This window comes from Oryx dammah, unplaced genomic scaffold (assembly GCF_014754425.2).
Source record: "Oryx dammah isolate SB20612 unplaced genomic scaffold, SCBI_Odam_1.1 HiC_scaffold_4, whole genome shotgun sequence".
Taxonomy (NCBI): Eukaryota; Metazoa; Chordata; class Mammalia; order Artiodactyla; family Bovidae; genus Oryx; species Oryx dammah.
Window position 1 is genome coordinate 30,976,791 of NW_024070188.1, and position 21,284 is coordinate 30,998,074.

The 21,284-nt window shown below is 39.0% G+C and overlaps 1 protein-coding gene across 1 annotated transcript in view; it reads right to left on the bottom strand.

The window, feature by feature from the left end:
* CRYBG1 (crystallin beta-gamma domain containing 1) overlaps positions 1-21,284 on the bottom strand; it is a 229,087-nt gene that overhangs the window by 118,519 nt on the left and 89,284 nt on the right. Inside the window, exon 2 of the mRNA XM_040238556.1 lies at positions 10,209-10,347. Within this exon, the coding sequence (XP_040094490.1) occupies positions 10,209-10,347 (139 nt within the window). The remainder of the gene's footprint in view (positions 1-10,208; positions 10,348-21,284) is intronic.

The window sequence follows — 21,284 nt, forward strand, 5'->3', positions numbered from 1 at the left end:
TATCACTTTGTCACAGTATCATAAGCAAGATAAACCCAACACATAAATGAGCAGAAGAACATGAAATGAGCAGAAAACATGAAAAGATAATTCACTGAAGAAATGCAAATGGCCAATAAATGTAAAAACAAAAGTTTGACCTCTTTGTTAACTGAAGAACTACAAGTATAAACAATGAGATATCAACAGAACAGCAAAATGAAAAAGATCAATTACATTACATCAATTACATTTATAAAGTGGTAGAAAAATAGGCACATTCATTCACTTTGGCTGGGAGCTTAGGCTGATAAAACCTTTTATGGATCATTTGACAATATCTATAACATCTAAAAATAAGTGTGCTTTTGATTTAGTAATTTCACTTCTAGAGAATTTATCCCATAGAAATATTGATCAAAAAACCCCATAGAGATGGAAATATGTAAAAAAAATTTTTTTAAGTGCAGATAACTTTAGTGTTCATAAATATTGGTTAACTAGAGAATAGTAGAGTCATTGTAATAGACATATGGAATACTACCTTATTCCATACTACATATGGAATACTAACCGTTCAAAAGAGGCAAATGCATAGATACTGATTTGAAAAGGTGATCACAAAGACTGCTTAGTAAAAAGAAATGAATTAGAGAATTGCATGCAGTATAGCTATGACAAACCTAGAGAGCATATTAAAAAGCAGAGACATTAGTTTGCCGAAAAAGGTCCATCTAGTCAAAGCTATGGTTTTTCCGGTAGTCATGTATGAATGTGAGAGTTGGACTATAAAGAAAGCTGAGCACAGACAAATTGATGCTTTGAACTATGGTGCTGGAGAAGACTCTTGAGAGTCCCTTGGACTGCAAGGAGATCCAACCAGTCAAACCTAAAGGAAATCAACCCTGAATAGTCATTGGAAGCACTGATGCTGAAACTGAAGCTCCAATACTTTGGCCACCTGATGTGTAGAACTGACTCACTGGAGAAGACTCTGATGAGGGGAAAGATTGAAGGCAGGAAGAGAAGGGGAGGACAGAGGATGAGATGGTTGGATGGCATCACCAATTCAATGGACATGAGTTTGAGCAAGCTCTGGGAGATGGTGAAGGAAAGGGAAGCCTGGCGTGCTGCAGTCCATGGGGTCACAGAGTCTGACACTACTGAATGACTGAACAACAACAATGCAGTATATGATCCCTTCTGGTGGAAAAAGCATGAATAAACTAACTCTATTTCTATAAATGCATAACAAAAAGCTTTGAGAGGATATATACCAAACTAGCTACTTTCAAGTGTGATGGGAGAATTTGTCTTTATTTTGTATGTTTCATACTCTTTGATATTTTTTGCAATAAACAAATATTGAGAAGAAAAATGATGAATATATTACCAAGCTTTAAAACAAAACAAAACAAAACAAAACCTGACTAGAGACAAAGCTTTATAGGTTACAGGGAAATGGACTGGCTAATATATACTAATATGTTTATTTATACGTATGTAAATAAACAGCACCCATAGTTATTACCGCAAAGGAAGACAACACATGTACGTGGTGTATAAAAACAACAACAAATCACTCATTGATTTCCTGTTACCTCCTCGTGACTATGATGCATTTAAATGTACAGTATCATAAATAGCTATATACAGGCTTGATTTTCCCAGAGCTAGCTATACACAGGCAATCAGTCTTTTTCTTGTAAGATCAGATATTTAGGTTTTAAGAGAAAAAGAACTGGTATACCATGTCCTGCTTTTGTATTACTATTCTTAGGATACTAAAGCAACATTCTCCAGCCTACAGAAGACCCAACATGTGAAATTTCTTATGCAGAAAAGGCAGCTCTTGCTACATCCAGTAATACCAAGCTTTTTCAGACAAAAAATGTTCCCTGTGCCACCATGATCCACTTTGATCTTTGCAACCCCACAGCCTAAGTGCTGGAGAAGGAAGGTGGAGTCATGCTCTGGAAACAGTCACATTGCCTTTCTGCTGCTCACACGTGGCTTGCCTACGTATATATACACATTCAGTGGACTTAAAACTCTACCTTTGAAAGCATAAATAAAAATTCAACCAAACTAGAGCTGAAATGCTGCACATTTGCAACAGCATTGTTTTCTACTACCTTTTATTACGAACCGACGGTATTTCATTCATGCAAAATTTATAGATAATGTTCCAGCCATACAGATGCAGTCTGACCCTGAGGGCCTCCTAGTCTGATAAGGAAAGAGACTTGAAAATCAATATGGTAAGTGCCTAGTTCGTGATACATCCATGGTAAATGAACATGTTTTCCAGGGCAGGGATCACAAAGAAAGAAGTGTTTGAGCAGAATCTTAAAGGATGAGTAGAATTTTGCAAGTAGACAAGTGAAAAGACTTTCTAGGCATGGGAAAGATTATAGGCAAAGGTAGTAGAATGGTGCAATAAGAAACTTAGAACAACCTGACATCCCCTTGGACAATGCAATCAGGACTGGTACTGTTTACAGCAAATCAGAGAAACATAAAAAAATCACACATGCATTCCTAAACCGTTTCAATGTACCATTAATCACATATTTTGAAGTTTGAACCATTTGAAAGTATTGCCTATTTTTTGAAGATGAAGGGATGAATAGGTATGACCTTTAATCAAAATTTAACTTAAATCATATCTATTCATTTCTCCATCATCAAAAAATTTTGAATAGGCAATACTTTCAAATGGTTCAAAATTCAAAATATGAGAAATAACACAGTAGGATGTTTCCCTCCCACCTGCATCCCATCTGTTCTTTCCCCCTACCTCTATCACTATTACTAGTGATAAGTAATTATCACTAATTTTTCATGTATCCTTTCATAATTCCTTAATGCATCTACAAAGATATGTGTATATTCCAATTCCCCTTTTACACAAAATGTAACATACTGTACACATCGCTCTCTATGTTGAATTTTTTTTTGCTACCAGTGTGTGTGTGTGTGTGTGCATGTGTGTGTGCATGTGTGTGCATTTGTGTGTGTGTGTGTATTTTTGACCACATGGCATGCAGTATCTTAGTTCCCCAACCAGGGATCAAACCTGTACCCCTGCATTGGATGTGTTGAGTCTTAACCATTGGACCTCCAGGGAAGTCCTTCCTAACAGTATATTTAGCCTTTTAGAATAGTGCTTATAGAGCACAGAAAGAATCCTGCCATGCATCCAGTATGGACAGAGTCCCAGGGTGGGGTGGGTAAAATGATATCAAGATCTGATAGACGATATAAGCAGAGATCTGGGACAGGGTAGTTCTAAGGCCCAGCAATCTCTGATCACACATGCAGGTAAGATGAAGTGCCACCAGGAGTGTCAAATGTAGTTCTGGAAGGGATAGATGACACTCATAAGTCCTTCAAGGAAGTCACTATTGGGAAGGACTTAACTTAGTAAGTAAATACCTCATTCTCAGGATTAGCATTAGGGAGTTGGAACTCAGGATTTCAAAGGTCTTACTTCTTGCAGGATAACTTCAGAAGGGCTCTGGGTGGGATTAGTAACCTGGGTGATCTAAGACAAAGTGTAGGAACCAAGTGACCAATGTTAGTACACTGTGTCCTAGGCCAGCCCAATAGTGGAGAAGACCCAACACTGGGCACCAGGTGATTGGGCTGGGTGGACAAGTCTGAGGCCTCTTAAAGTGGGAAAGTGAAAGTTGTTCAGTTGTGTCCAACTCTTTGCAAACCCATGGACTATACAGTCCATGGAATTCTCCAGGCCAGAATACTGGAGTGGGTAGCCTTTCCCTTCTCCAGGGGATCTTCCCAACCCAGGGATCGAATCCAGGTCTCCCACATTGCAGGTGGATTCTTTTCCAGCTGAGCTACAAGGGTAGTCCAAAAACACTGGAGTGGGTAGCTTATCTCTTCTCCAGTGGATCTTCCTGACCCAGGAATCGAACCAGAGTCTCCTCCATTGTGGGAGGCTTCATAAGTAATTCATATTTTGAACTTGGTCCAGCCTAAGAAATGAGTTAAATCTGGGGATTGGCCATCCAGAGGAAAATTGGTTGGCCACGTAGAACAGCTAGGGAGAGAGAGAAAAGGGGGAAATGAGGGGGTTGGGAAGAGAAATGAGACCTTGCCTCTCAGTGTGGTCAGCTACCTGAGGAACATGGTAAATGAACATGTTAGGAAATATTCTGTCCTCTTTACTACCTGAACAAATGCTTGTTGAACTGAATTGTTATCCGTATTGACTAAACTAGAATAACCAGGGTGGAAGCTGGAAAACACTCCACCTTGACAATTATAAGATTAATTGGGTGATGAAAAAGCTGTCAAAAGTGATGGTGGTAGAAACACCTTTGAGGTACTTGAGACTAAATCAGATATGTTTTGGATGACTTGGGAGCATCCCAATCGCAAGAGTGAGATGAAAGATTCACAGATGTCTCCTGAATGATGGCTCAGAGAAGCATAGACAAGAATCAAAATCTGTACATGTGACTACTAGAGGAGCAGCCCTGATTTGGCAAAATTCCTTCTGTTCTATAGATTATAGTTACTTTGGTTTGGGGGTGCAGGGCTTATTTTTTCTTTTAAAAAGTACGTACACATACACTATACACATGCATACACACAGGCAATGGGAAATAGAGACTTTATCCAAGTTCAGAATAAAATATCCAAATGGTTAAAAAAAGAAAAAGCTTTTCCCCCTTAATCAAACAATTGCTGTACCTGTTTATTCCCTTTAACTTGCTTAAGTTTGGCTCCAGAATGATTGAAAATGTGACAGTTTCACTTATCATCACTATTGTTAGAGAAATTTTCTAGATCAAAGAAAGTGATTAGAATTGAAGGAAAATTAAGAGATTTTCCTACTAGAGATCACTGAAATTCTCATTAAGGTAATTACCCTTTTTGATGATGCTAATTTTAATTAATGATACATTGGTTGGTATTCTTATTCTTTTTTTTAAGAAATGCTTTAATTAATAAAGAGTCTACTATATCCTTCTACTTCTCTGTGTATTCATTCTATTAATTTTTGAGAGTTTGAAATTGAAACTCCACCTAAAATCTTAATTCATCTACTTTAAAAAATAATTGTAATTATACAGTGGCATTATATGTAACCATTATATGTAATATGTTCTAAGTCTTTTGTACATATGTTATATTTCATAATTTAAAAAGTAAAAATAAAAGGTATTCTTTCACATCCCAGAAATATCCTTATGTAGTAGAATTAAGACATTTTCATTTACAAATGAACTAAGTAGTAAATATAAGAAGTATACAAATACAGCAAAAATATATATTAATGTACAAGGTTAATCCTTTCTTACATACAAAGAAAGAATTATTCATTATGATTATCATAGATGATATATGTTTTCACTTAATGATACCACTTTCTTATGCTTTTCTCTCATATGAAAAGTCTATTACAAATATAAATATTTAACATAAATATCTTCTACACTAAAGCTGACTAAAGGTTTTATGTAGCTGTTTAAAGGAAAAACTTGTTTTGTGTAAATAAATAAGATCCTTGGTGATTTTTCTCATATAAGATTTAAATTCTAGTAATATTCTGCTTTGATTTGTGGTTGTGCTCTTTTACCTAGGAAGTGGCAACCCACTGCAGTATTCTTGCCTGGAAAATTCCATGGACAGAGATGCCTGGTGGGCTACATTCCATGGGGTTGCAAAGAGTCGGACATGACTGAGGACCCACAAGCTCTTTTCCCTAGCTGATGTATATACTCGTTTGAGAGGCAATATTATCTTAGTATTTAAAAATCCGTTTCCATTTATACAAGCAGGTAGAACAAATGTCTTCTTTTAATTAAAGGATTCAATACAATATTGTCAGCTCTAAAGAATATCTAAGGAATTTTAACAACATGTTAAATAAGTAAACAAACACAATAACATAGAGTGTGCGGAACATATAAAGAGAATGAATAAATCTTAATTGTTTGGGGGAAGACACTTGGCTTAACTTCAGTGCAAATATAAACTGAAACATTTATATATAGAAAATTATAAAACACTGGTGAAAGAAATCAAAGAGGACACTAATAGATGGAGAAATATGCCGTGTTCATGGATCGAAAAAAATCAATATAGTGAAAATGAGTATACTACCTAAAGCAATCTATAGATTCAATGCAATCCCTATCAAGCTATCAACAGTAGTTTTCACAGAGCTAGAACAAATAATTTCACAATTTGTATGGAAATACAAAAAACCTTGAATAGCCAAAGCAATCTTGAGAAAGAAGAGTGGACCTGGAGGACTCAACCTGCCTGACTTCAGGCTCTACTACAAAGCCACAGTCATCAAGACAGTATGGTACTGGCACAAAGACAGAAATACAGATCAATGGAACAAAATAGAAAGCCCAGAGATAAACCCAAGCACCTATGGACACCTTATCTTTGACAAAGGAGGCAAGAATATACAATGGAGAAAAGACAATCTCTTTAACAAGTGGTGCTGGGGAAACTGGACAACCACTTGTAAAAGAATGAAACTAGAACACTTTCTAATACCATACACAAAAGTAAACTCAAAATGGATTAAAGATCTAAATGTAAGACCAGAAACTATAAAACTCCTAGAGGAGAACATAGGCAAAACACTTTCTGACATACATCACAGCAGGATCCTCTATGACCCACCTTCCAGAATATTGGAAATAAAAGCAAAAATAAACAAATGGGACCTAATTAAAATAAAAGCTGCTGCACAACAAAGGAAACTATAAGCAAGGTGAAAAGACAGCCTTCAGAATGAGAGAAAATAATAGCAAATGAAGCAACTGACAAACAATCCCCAAAATATACAAGCAACTCCTGCAGCTCAATTCCAGAAAAATAAACAACCCAATCAAAAAATGGGCCAAAGAACTAAACAGACATCTCCCCAAAGAAGACATACAGATGGCTAACAAACACATGAAAAGATGCTCAACATCAGTCATTATCAGAGAAATGCAAATCAAAACCACAATGAGGTACCATTTCACGCCAGTCAGAATGGCTGCTATCCACGTCTACAAGCAATACATGCTGGAGAGGGTGTGGAGAAAAGGGAACGTTCTTACACTGTTGGTGGGAATGCAAACTAGTACAGCCACTATGGAAAACAGTGTGGAGACTCCCTAAAAAACTGGAAATAGAACTGCCTTATGACGCAGCAATCCCACTACTGGGCATACACACTGAGGAAACCAGAATTGAAAGAGACATATGTACCCCAGTGTTCATCACAACACTGTTTATAATAGCCAGGACATGGAAGCAACCTAGCTGTCCACCAGCAGATGAATGGATAAGAAAGCTGTGGTACATATACACAATGGAATATTACTCAGCCATTAAAAAGAATACACTGGAATCAGTTCTAATGAGGTGGATGAAACTGGAGCCTATTATACAGAGTGAAGTAAGCCAAAAAGAAAAACACCAATACAGTATACTAATGCATATATATGGAATTTAGAAAGATGGTAACAATAACCCTGTATGCGAGACAGTAAAAGAAACACAGATGTATAAAACAGTTTTTGGACTCTGAGGGAGAGGGAGAGGGTGGGATGATTTGGGAGAATGGCATTGAAACATGTATAATATCACATATGAAATGAATCACCAGTCCAAGTTTGATGCATGATACAGGATGCTTGGGGCTGGTGCACTGGGATGACCCAGAGGGATGGTACAGGGAGGGAGGTGGGAGGGGGGTTCAGGATGGGGAACACGTGTATACCCGTGGCGGATTCATGTTGATGTATGGCAAAACCAATACAATATTGTAAAGTAATTAGCCTCCAATTAAAATAAATAAATTTATGTTAAAAAATAATTCCAATCCAAAAAAAAAAAAAAAAAAACACACACACCTGAAACATTTGTCTGAATAAACAGATATAACTTAGAGAGCTAGATCAACTCTGGGATCTTAAGAAGAACTGATGGCCTTCTGCCTGGGAAAGATACCAAGGGTGATGCTGATACAATTGCCTAGTAAATCTGCTGAATCCTGTAGGAAATGCCCAGGCTCGTTGCAGAGAGTAGACTAAGAAGAATCCTTTGAAAGGTATGGGAGGCACCCTGGCACTTACAGTAGGTATGAATTACCCAGAATCTATGTGGAGCTAATTTCTGTTTCTCAGTAATACTGGTCAGACTGGTGGTATGGAGCTGTCCTACACTTCTGAAAATGGTCTAGTTACACATCTCAGCTATGATCTCAAGAGACATAAAATTGAGAACACCATCAGTAGGCAAGAGAGCACTATGCCTCTTCTTTTCTTCCAGTCCTTATAGAATACACAGATGAGAAAGATACAGAGTCAGACCCATGAGGGATGATGGAGGGGGAGAGAGAGGGAGAAGGAGAGACAACCAGCAGATCCAGAAGTGGACCTGGAAGCCTGTTCTTCCTGGTGTGGGCATTTGACCATCGCTGAGCAGGATGGTGTGGTGCAGTGCCTGGCTGATCCCATTTCAGGCGACACGTGGAGACACTGTAGCCAGAACAACACTTTGCCTATGCTCTCCCTTCTTCAAGTTCCTGCCTGTCTTCTATCTGCCCTGGCTCCCTTCCTACACTGGGTGCCCAATTCATCCATTTCTGGTCCCTGGCATCTGCCTTTCCCGGGTGTTCTGCCTGGCCTCCTCCTCCCTGCCAGCCCTCCTTGACTGCATCCTGGGACAGCAAGCAAGTGTCGAGAGAGCATGTCTAGACAGAGTGAGAGTATCGTGAAGAAGACACGGCTACTGTTGAACTGTAGACCAAGGGAGGAAGTACCACAGACCCTTCACAGTCATCCCTCTCTCAGGGAAGTTACTTTTGGCCCAACTTTACGTGCTGCCACCAACTGTTTCCTGGACTTCAGTAAATATCATGAGATACTTAATGACATGACACTTGCAGAATTATAATTATTAAGGGACAAATATAGAAAACAACTCAAAACTCATGGCCAGTGACTGGATTTATCAGGTTTTGTTTCCAGTTACAAACTGTTTCTTATAAAGAAGAACAAAATGTAAAACCAATTTGAAAGTACATATAAATTATAGTAAGCCAGGTTACTTAATTTTTTAAAGTTAAATTTGATTTTTTCATTTCACCACTTTATAAAACTTAATTTTATACTTCTGGTACTCATTGATAAATTATGCTATTTTGTGTTAGAAAGTATTTTCTGTGAATTTCTCTACCCACTTTTATTGTCTAATAAACTGTAAAATATGAGCTTATGATATCATCATGTCTTTTTTTCTTACAGCTTTCTTACAGCTTATCACCAAGGATATTTTTAAAATTTTTTCATTGTGGTAAAATACACATACATACAATTTACTATCTTAACCATTTTAAATATACAGCTCAGCAGTCCTAAATACATTTAATCCTAAATACATCAGTAGTCCTAAATACATTCACAGTGTTGTATATCCAATCTCCAAATTTTTCATCTTGCACTAAGTAACTGTTTCACTTTTAATATACAACATTACTAAAACTCCTCTGGGGAGGGGATTTCTTTCATGACGAACTATCTTTTATTGCTAACCCTCAGTGATCTTCTAAGAAGTTGTAACAAGAACTGTATTATACAGCCTTCAAAGTCTGGCAGCTAAACCAGCTCTCATACTGTGAGTCAAGACTTTATTTTATCTTGCTGCTTGCAGGCAAGTGCACAAGCCATGTCCTTTCATGGGTAAAAGAATGCAGTTAATAAGAATATACTTTTATCTCCCACCTGGGGGAAAACTTTTAAAGCAATATAGTTAAGTTAGAACTTTCTATGCAAATATCTAGATATTAAAATGTAACTACTGATAGAATGGTAACAACTCTAAATGCCTTACAGTAGGAAGGAAATGTAAGTAAATAAAATGCTTTTTATGGAAAAGAATCACTGTTTCCAAATATTGATGTCATTTTACTTTGTATATCTTTGAGTTAAAGGTATATAAAGGGGAAAAGGCAGCAAAAGGCACCCATGACAACCAGGCAGAACTTCTGAAGGCAGCAAAGAGCAAAGATTCAAACTCATCCTTTGATCCTGATTTATTATCATGGTGCTTTGATATGTAATGATCTTTTAACCATCTACGATGTTTTTAACTATGTTTTTCAACCAGACAGGTGTTATTTTACACTGCTTTAATTCAGTAAAGTGTTTAGTCCTAGGAGTCAAATATTGGAAATGAAGCATTACCTTTTTAAAGATTCCAGACTCTGTAGGTAAAGCACCAGGCATCTCACAGGTGGTGTGAAAGAACTGGGACTCCCCGCAGTACAGTGTAAATTCTTCATACTCTCCAGCCACATGTGCTCCGTCCACTACCTCCAAAGACCTGTAAAGAGTGGAAACAACTTCTCAAGAACGCTAAAAACACAAGAGGCTAAAGGCACACTTCCCTCTGTATATTTCCAATCAGTCAAAATAATGAATCATTCTTCAAAACCTATAAAGAATTGTAGATAACTTGGTATTCTCATAGCACATTTATAAATAAACTTTGATGACTTCCCTATGTGGCTAACAGAATTCTTTTAAATCCTGTGCAGAAAACAAATTGGAGACAGACAGTAAGTAAGTAAATTGTGAGATGGCTAGACAGATTTTGATATGAAAGCAATACATATTCATTTTATATTTGCTTGGTTGCTCTGCTGTCATTGCTCTTAAGGAAAAAAGAAAAAGCATTTGTATGTTTTTTGAACTCTGGAAATAAAGTGAAAACGGATTCCTCCCAGTTAGGGGAAGAATCTAGGCTATGCCAGGCAAAGGAATCTGTTCTCAGGGTTATCGTATTTATTAGATTTAAAAGGAATGGAAACCAATAAAGGCAGTGTTTTAGCAGACACTGATGGTTGCCTAACCTCAAACCATTTCCTTTATCCAAACCCAAAGCCTAACTGTCACACCTCCAACATACATTTTCTTTGCTAACAACCCTGATTTGTTCAGATAGCTATTTTCCATGTGCTTCAGAGGAAGTTGCTTCCTGCCCTGGTAATCAATCATGATTGGTCTAATCCTGGAATCCCCTCACCAGTAACTGACTAAGACATAAGCCCACATCTATCTCTCTAGCTGATATCATCACATTGATTTAGGTCTCCCTGATCCTTAAAGTCTTTGTATTTACTTAAGTAGTCGCTCAGTCATGTCTGACTCTATGAGACCCCATGGACTGTAGCCTACCAGGCTCCTCCGTTCATGCGATTTTCCAGTGTTTGTACTTCACCTTATATCTGATGCAATTCTGGCCACTAGATGTGAGGGACATCTGTTGAAGAAATCATGAAAAGGTCTTTCTCTTAAAAGACAGTTTACAGAAAGTAATAGTCCTTCCCTGCAGGCCAGTATCATGCCTGTATGTGATGAATGTGACAGCCATCCTGGGATCAGGAGTGGCATTAGCCTTTGGAGAAGAGATGGAGAAGAAAGTAGGGCAGAAATGTGAGAGCAATTTGCATCTTCAAGTACTTTGCTGAGTAGCTGAATTAACCAATCCTAGACCTACATGGAAAATCCCATGGACGGAGGAGCCTGGTGGGCTGCAGTCCATGGGGTCGCTGAGAGTCGGACATGACTGAGCGACTTCACTTTCACGCATTAGAGAAGGAAATGGCAACCCACTCCAGTGTTCTTGCCTGGAGAATCCCAGGGATGGGGGAGCCTCGTGGGCTGCCGTCTATGGGGTTGGACATGACTGAAGCAACTTAGCAGCAGCAGCAGCAGCAGCAGACCTGCCCTAGCTCTGAAGTTCTTATTACGTTGCATATAAATGTCCCATTCTTTAAGCCTTTTTGAGTCGAATGTTCTCTGTTACCTGCAGTTGAGCATCGTAACTGATACAAGGGTTGATGTATTTCTTAAGCATATACTTAAGACTGAGAAGACACTGGACCAGGAGAAGGAGGCTCATGAAGATAACTAAAAATTAAAGTCTTTAATATTTCACAGAAGAAATAAAAGCCTATGAGGAATTTCTATCAATACAATGAACCAAGGATAAAAAGCAGGGCAAAGCACTAACACTTTAAGAGATGAGGAGGCATAAATCAATGGGGTAATGTCAACAAGGAAGACATGTATGGGAGTGATTATAAGAAATCCATCTTGTACCTCTTTGTTTTGGAAAACATTATTCTTTGTGTTACAGAAAATGTGAAGGTATTTCAACAGCAACAATTTCTTTTTGTCTTCCCTCCCAATTTTGTTTAAAAGTAATTTTTGTACAGAGTAAATACAATTCAATCAATATTGAAGGGAACTGAAATAAAAAGTAATTTCTTTAGCCCAATTATATTTCTCTGCATAAGTAACCACTCTGAACAGTTTCTTTTCTGCAACGTTCATGCCATATATAAGGACTTAAAAATTTCTACCCTCTGAAAGTGTTGAAGTTCACCTTAGAGGAAAATCTCTCCTTAGGAATTATAGATGGCATTTATAAAGGGATAGAAAAATACACCTAGCTTCAAAGAATTACATAACATTTGAAAAGTATCTTATGATTGAGAAGGTGTTAAAGACTTACCACAGATGTATGTTTGTATCACGATTTATTTTTATTAACTGGACACTGACCCTAAATCACAGCCCTTGTGCTGCTTCTACTCACAAATAAGCCAAGAAGAGCAGCAAGCAAGTGAAGACCACTAGGACTGTAGCAAACAAAATCAAATCTAACGCCATACTGGATCTGTTTGTTTTACTTTAACTTTTGTGTTCTATTGTCTTTGTTCTCAGCTGTGTCCGACTCTTCATGACACTGTGGACTGTAGCCTGCCACGCTCCTCTGTCCATGCTATTTTCCATGCAAGAATACTAGAATGGGTTGCCATTTCCTTCTCTATTGTTTTTGCTACAGTTAATCACTAAAAGGAGATTGCCTATAGCTTCAAGTATATGTGATGGTCCATATCTTGGAATCCTGCCCCCTAAGCCTGACCTGTACCCTCATTTAGCTCACAGGAAACATCCTCACCAAGGCCCACCTATAAATGACTGCCAGAATAAAGCAATTAACACATCTCTTCCAGAGTCTGGTTGGAACCAGGAAATATTTGCAACAACTATTACCTTTTTAAACTTTACCTCCTCACCCCCTACTCTTTGTTTTATAAAAGAAACTAGCATCCAAACCCAGGCAAGATGGCTCTCTGGGACACAGACAGCTTCTCTGCCTGCTGGCTTTCCAAATAAAGTCGCTATTTCTGCCCCAACAACTGGTGAGTCAATTTATTGGCCTGTTTGTTGTGCAAGGAGTAGTATGAGTTCGGACTTGGTAACAAGACTTGAAACTGGATTCCAACCACTGAAGTTTTATGAATTGTAAAAGTAAAAAGAAAAGTATAGACAGTCTACCACTTTTAAGATTTTTTCTTTTTGAAGAGAAAAATATGTGCCCATTGAATGAATCTAGAGATGAAGTGATAAACTTGAACTACATATGCTTCCTAAGCTGTGTATTGTTGGAGGTAGGCAGAGAGCCAAAATGGAGTTCTCTCTTCCTGCTAGATACTTTTGTATTGTGTGATTAAAAGCTAGCAAGGGTGCTCTTTTTATGTATTTTTCTTGTAATCCAACTCCTGCCTATAGTATAGGATTCCTTTGCCTGCAAATAATAGCAATTCCAACTCACAGAAGCCTGCTGCTGCTGCTAAATCACTTCAGTCATGTCTGACTCTGTGCGACCCCATAGATGGCAGCCCACCAGGCTCTGCCACCCTGGGGATCCTCCAGGAAAGAACACTGGAGTGGGTTGCCATTTCCTTCTCCAATGCGTCAAAGTGAAAAGTGAAAGTGAAGTCGCTCAGTCATGCCTGACTCTTAGCAACCCCATGGACTGCAGCCTACCAGGCTCCTCCATCCATGGGATTTTCCAGGCAAGAGTACTAGAGTTGGGTGCCATTGCCTTCTCCCACAGAAGCCTAATCAAAGACAAATATAAATCACTGAATATAAAGCGAGAGAGGTGGACTGAGTTCATTTAATCAGTTTATGCCATTGCTGCTGAACTGAGTGGCTGCTACAGTTCTGGTCATCATGTATAGATACATGATAATTCCAGGTGATGAAAAGACTATCTCTTCCTGCATCTCTCTCTCAGAAGTAAGGAAGTCTTCTCTAGAAACCACCTAGCAGACTTCTGTGCATATCTCATGTCTACAGCAAAACCACTGGGGGACCTACCCCCAGAGGCTGGGGCCAGAGGGACATCACGGTGCACAGGGTGGGCACCGGAACAAGCTGCGCTCTATTAGGAAAGGGGCAGGGGAGGGAGTGGATACAGATGTTTGTGTGTGTCACTCCACCTCCCTGTCTAATATGTCCCCCACACTTGGAACACTGTTGGTAGATATAGAGTTGAGATATGTTCGTGGTTGAATTTGAATTACCAACGCAGAAACATTCATGATTCTGGCCTCACTGCATGTTAAACCCAGGCAGTCTGCTTGCTCTCCTGGCTTGGGGATAAACTAACAAGACTTAGCCTGGTCTCCAAGGGTCAATCTGTATGCTTGGGGTCATGATCTCAGAAGGCAGATTTAGTTTCTCCGTGGCCTAAGGAAAGGGATGACCCTCATATGTGGACCAGGCAAGGTCCTTGCTTCACTCATAATTCCCAAGCCATTAACTGCAGAGAGCTGTGCTACAGCAAGTAACTTCTGACCTCCCTTGGAGGGGAGGGGGATGAGGTGTTGGCTGAATTTCTTTTCCTCTAAACCAAGATCCAAGCATGGCTGCTGACAACGTGGTAACAGGCATCATTAATTCGAAGTTGACTCCAGGACTCAGTTGGGAGGTAAATAAAGGCCACAGGGTGTGTGGGCTCAGAGGGTTTTGCAAGCCAAGTTCCGTTTTAGGAGCTTCTCGCCCCAGACACATTTTCTAGTTCCTCTCTAGTGTCAGGCACAGAATTTCTACTCCCAGCAAACGTATTACACAAGTTTGTTTCCTGAAACGCAACCTTCACAAAACATCACACAGACATAAAATACCTAGAATCGTGCTGAAGGGGGCCCTGGGCCCTACAGTAATTTAAATAATATCTAGCTCTCATTGTTTCAGCAACTATTTTTATATCTCCTTTCATGTATCACACAAAGTAAAGGTAAGGAAACCCACTCCAAACCCTCAGGACATTAAGATATAGTAGACATAGGAGCTCATCATGTGGACAAAATATTTCAATCGTGAATAACAGTTACAGACAAAGCTAGACATAGATAAGTCCTCCTTGTTGTTGTTGTTCAGTCATTAAGTCATGTCCGACTCTTTGTCACCCCATGAACTGCAGCATGCCAGGCTTCCTGGTCCTTCACTATCTCTGGGAGTTTGCTCAAACTCATGTCCATTGAGTCAGTGATGCCCTCCAACCTCATCCTCTGTTGCCCCTTCCTTCTCTTGCCCTCAAACTTTCCCAGCATCAGGGTCTTTTCAAATGAGTTGGCTCAAGTTTCCCTAGCTTAAAAGGAGATCTTAACAAGTGTTTGCAACCAGAAAGACCAATTGAAAAGTTCATTTTTCTTTTCCAAAGGATATATTTTCAGTTTAACTCCTGCTGAGTAGGCTGCAAGTGGTTGTAAGAAAGGCTAAGTATGGCCCCCTGGTGAGAAATCTAAGATTTATAAATGGAAATAGAGCTTCATTTCTGAATAATCACTACTGGTCTCTGATTAAGCACATTATTTCTGGGGTAAAAAAAAAAAAAAAACAAAATAAAATCCCCCTCCCCACCCCAAATTGCCATACTAGTCTGGAGTTTTATCAGTGGAAAATCTAACTGGCTAATTTGCAATCTTTCTTTTTCTTAGTACAGGTATTATCCTGCCAGAGTGAAGGGAGTTTCTGTGTTAAGTACTTTATTTTACTCAGACTCATAAGTGGAATACTGGCCCACTTATTGCATTATTTTCTGTTCCTTTTTTATCTGGTTTGCTTTCAAAGCCATATTTCCTTACTTGGAGTTTTTTCCTTAATATATATATTTTATTGGAGTATAGTTGACTTACAATGTTTCAGGTGCACAGCAAGGTGATTCAGTTACATATACACATATATTATTTTTAAAATTATTTCCATTACAGGTTATTACAAGATACTGAATATAGTTCCCTGTGCTATACAGTAAACCTTTGTTGCTTATTGCATATCTAGTTTTTAAATTAGAAATCTAGCATTCTATTCACATCAAGTCAAACAAGTGGAATCAAATATCATAAATTTTTTGACATTTTTTCAAATGTCAAAAATTCATGTTTTCTAAAACATATTATACATATTATTTGTATATATGAATCACAAAAGCTTTTCTACTATGCTTCTCCTTGGAGGTTAAGTTGGTATAAAATTAATAATACAATTGTTGGCCCTTTCCTAAATTAAAAGTTATTTAAGGTTATTTCCAGGCAAATACAAGCTTTGTGAGGCTTGAGGAGAATATAATTTTGGGGCCTTCTTGCAAAAGAAAACAAAGTATCTTACTTTTAAAAAATATATAGCACTAGGGTCCCATGTGCTGAAGTTGCCCATGAAACTTTAGCTTTTGTTTCCTATAAATCCACCTCACGTTTTTCCTGATTGGGTCGACTTCATCAAGCTGCTCCTTGAGCATTTTAACATATGTAGCCCAATATAAAGCAAATTATGAGTTTCTCTATCTAATAATTCTTGGTTCAGAGATAATGTACATGTAAAACAAATGAGGCACAAAAGATTTCTAGGGCATGAATGTGAGAATTGGACCATAAAGAAGGCTGAGCAATGAAGAATTGATACTTTAGAACTATGATCCTGGAGAAGACTTGAGAGTTCTTTGGACAGCAAGGAAATCAAACCAGTGAATCTTAAAAGAATTAACCCTGAAGACCAGACTCTGGAAGGACTGATGCTAAAGCTGAAGCTCCAGTTCTTTGAAAAAGACCCTGCTGCTAGGAAAGATTGAAGGCAGAAGGAAAAAGGAGTGACAGAGGATGAGATCACCTCTGTGATGTTGGATGGCATCACCAACTCAATGGACATGAGTTTGAGCAAACTTTGGGAGATGGTGAAGGACAGGGAGGCCTGCGGTGCTGCAGTCCATGGGGTCACAGAGCTGGACACGCCTTAGTGACTGAACAACTAGGGTATAAATTGAGGCTCTACTGCCATCCAGTGGCCACTTAAAGAATTCTTGGTGTGTTCTAATAAGCCTCAGAGCTGTAACTTGAACAAAAAAAGGTGCGGCCAAGAGAGCTGAAAACACCAGATATTAGAGCCACTCCTCTGAATTAAGACTGTGGTTATAAGGCTACATTAGTTCTCTGGCCAGAAAGGAAGGGAGGAAACTTTTAATTTATTAACAAACGGCACTAAGTAGAATGTGTAGTAGTATTACTGTTTCATTGATGCAATTGCTGAACGGTAGGGAGCTAACATATATGGAGCAATCCTGCTAATATGAGGCCCTGTATCAGATTATGGACATACCGTCAGATAATTCTAGGCCTGGAAAGGCCCCTAGTGATTACCTGGTGCAGTCCCTCACTGCACATTTGAGGAGACATTGGCTCTGAGAAACCACGAGGCTGGCAGGGCTCTGGGCCCGCTGCTTACCCATGTGCATGGAACTAATGCTAGGTTTCTCTGCCAAGGCTCACCAAGAGTCAGCTAATGGCAGTGTGACAATAGAACCACACCAATCTATCCCACTGCTGGAAAACAAACAAAAAACTAATATATTTCTCTTGGAAAACCAAGACTTTGGGATTTACAGAATGGGTTTTTCTTTCAAAAGCAATGTTGTATTCAAGTTTGTATTTTTCTCATGTAAATGAGATGTGAAATATAGCAATGAATAAACAGATTTCAGTCATACCAGCCTAGCCATTACCCATGTGATCTTGGCTCGTTGCTTAACTTCTTGCAGCCTCAGTTTCCTCATTTGCAAAACAGGGATTATAATCAGATTGTTATGAGAATTAACTTAGGTAACACAAAACACTGTGTCTAGTACTGCTCCATAACAGGTGCTCAATAAGTATCAGCTATTTTGATGAGGGTAGAGAACCTAACTCCGTTTAGAGACTGACTTCAAATTCTCTGCAGATGAGTTTCATGGTCACAAATCCTCAGTTGGATGGATAAATTATAAACTCTCTATGCTCATCCACGTTTTGAAAGTCCAAAACACCCTGATAGTTTAAGACATATAAAAAATACTACATCATTAATCCAAGTATTGTGTGTCAGCAAATGGTAATAGCTTTTAACGCAGAAGCGCTGCCATCTAGTGGTTACACAAGTTTCAATTTTATCATCTTTTTTAGTAGTGTTTTTGTAAAAACTTTCTGGGGGTGTCCCTGGTGACTCAGTGGTAAAGAATCTGCCTGTCAATGCTGGAGACCCAGGAGGCACAGGTTCAATCTCTGGTCGGGAAGAACCCCTGGAGAAGAAAATGGCAACCCACTCTAGTATTCTTGCCTGGGAAATCCTATGGGCAGAGGAACCTAGTGAGCCACAGTCCATGAGGTCGCAAAGAGTTGAACGTAACATAGTAACGAAACAACAACAACAAAGCTCCCTGCTGGCTGGTCTCTATTGTTTCTAACTTTCTGGGCCCCTTGATATTTTATTTTTAAAGCAAGATAGATATTTATTGTAATGCACTGCCAAGTAAACTGGCAGATGCCACGAACAAATAATAAAACATTTTTCTATAGCTCATTATTTCCATAAAACAAACCATTTTTCAGTTATCATTTCTGAAACAGAATATAAACCCAACTATAAATAACCAAGGGAAAAAAAAAAAGCCAAAAAACAGTGGCCATGAAACCCCAGTGCAATGTGTATCACTAAACCAGATGTTTTAAATGGCAGCTAGAAAGCTGGGAGCTATCTCCCAATGTGCTGTGTAGGAGAGTCCCCCTCATATTTGTCCAAGTTCCCCTTATATCTGACCGCTGGGAATGCAGATCACTTTCTCTCCAACAGAGCCTGGGGACTTTTGCCCTTATAATTCCATGTTGTGAAATCTAGGCTTTAGGTGCTGCAGAGTTTGTGAAATTTAACCAAGCTGTCTCAGGACCAATAAATAATATGTCAGTTTTTGTCATTTGTGATCACTTCCCAAGACTAATAAACTGTGAAGCACCCCCCACCCTCGCTCCTGTCCCTGGAACCAGGATGAGCTCAGTCAAGTTTGGCTTTATCAGTATTGGTTCCAGAGGAAAGAAAAGTCTCAATCTGAGCAAGAACAGAAGACCAGGGACCAAAACCACCCAGGAATCACTGCCCTAAGCCCTGAGGAACTGAGGACCTTGATCTGGGTCTCAAGGAAGGGCTTAGGTTTATCACAAACCTTGTGTTTCATTAATGACTGCACATGATCTCTCAGAGTCACTGAGGGCTTCCCTGGTAGCTCAGCTGGTATAGAACCTGCCTGCAATGTGGGAGACCTGGGTTCAGTCCCTGGGTTGGGAAGATCTCCTGGAGAAGGGAACGGCTACCTATTCCAGTATTCTGGCCTGGAGAATTCCATGGACTATATAGTCCATGGTGTCGCAAAGAGTCGGACATGACTGAGCAACTTTCACTCTGACTGAGCAACTTTCACTCTCACACAGAGGTGCTAAAAATCCTGGCCTTTTCCCCCACATCTCTGTAATATTCAAATTGAACAAGGTTGGTTTTTAGTTGTAAAAATAGAAAAAAGTTTCTTGGTTGCTGGCATTTTTCTTCTAAGGCTGTCAAATTCCTATAATCTAATAGCAGAGAAAATGTAGGTCTTCTTTTGATGGCACGTATAATCCCAAAAGAAAGACTCATGCCTTTGCTAAGGTCATAAATAACAAATACATAATGCAAGAGAATTTTAAATTCCCATCTTTGGCAACACAAAACGAAGCTAATGGTGATTATATAACCATGGAGCAGGCAAGGAGCAGGAAACTTGGCAGAATATGGTTCTGTGTACAAGGGCAGAAAACCAAGCCCCAAGTCACCAGGGACAGCTCTTGGGAGTCAACCCTGAGTTCTGCTCCCATCATTCAACCTCCAGTCACTGGTGAGGGGTGCTTTGTCATCACACCTGAGCTTGCTTTGAGAGACACTAAAGATGCAGCCACATGGGCCGCTTTGTTAGACAAACTGCGGAAAAACTGAGAAGGGTGTAAGCTACCATCTTATTTAATATTCTCCCTATAGTGACTGAAAGGGAAAGTTTCTCTCTTTCTTAAATGTAAAAAAAAAAAAAAAAAACCTTTTCTTTTCCTCACCAGTTGTCTTTCAGACAATGGACTGTATACCTGATCATGAATAAATGTAATTATATAGAATTATATAGAACTTTATGAATATACAATCTGTAAAGAAATTATCTCTCTGGTTTATGACACTACTATTCCTTTAGTTTTTTTATCCTCCTTTATTTACATTGTTAACTGAAGATAAACTACTATAAGCCTTGGAGGAAGAAGTGATGGGGCAGCAGTTATAAATACATGGAACATACTTTCACCTCACCAGTATGATGTCCATCTACCCTTGTCTATTCTAATTACCACCATCTACTTCCTAACTTCATTACCTCTTCAATTTAGAGAGCTTTCCAGCTATTTGCTATCTGGTCTCTCCTGCATCCTCCAACCCATTCTAACGTTACAAATAGATTGATCTTCCTAGTGTACATTTGTGTTTGAAAACCATTAGATGGTTCAACACTGTGTACAGAAGAGTCTTAACTCCACAGTTTAGTATTCAAGCCCTTCCATCTTCTGGACCCAGTTCACCTTTTCAAACATAGCTTCCCTACACACCTCATATTATAGGCAATTTTACTATATTTTAGCTTTACCATAATCATGACGACTCTCTCTCACCTCAGACAGTAAGTCCCTTTTGGGTCCATGTGGCTAACTCCGTTTCTGTCACATCAACAACATCTGTCACATCACAGATATTTAGTAAGGGCTTCCTGGGTGAAAGAATACAAAGCCCCATTTTGCAAAGATGGTTTGACTCATAACTACAACAGCTGCTTGCAGAGACTATTGCTATTTATGACTGTTTCAAATAATGTCAGTGTAAAGCTTTGGTTCAAAAGCTCCTCTTCCTTCCTAGGCTGGTCTAGCATGTCTACTGTTATTTTCCACAAGTCTATGGTGATGTCACGCACCTTGAAGTCAACTTTATAGCATCTTTACTATGCATCATCTGCTTCCTTTGTTCACCTTTGCCCCACTTAGCTCACTAGTCCAAAAGGACTCTGGTGCCAGCCACAATTCGTAAGAG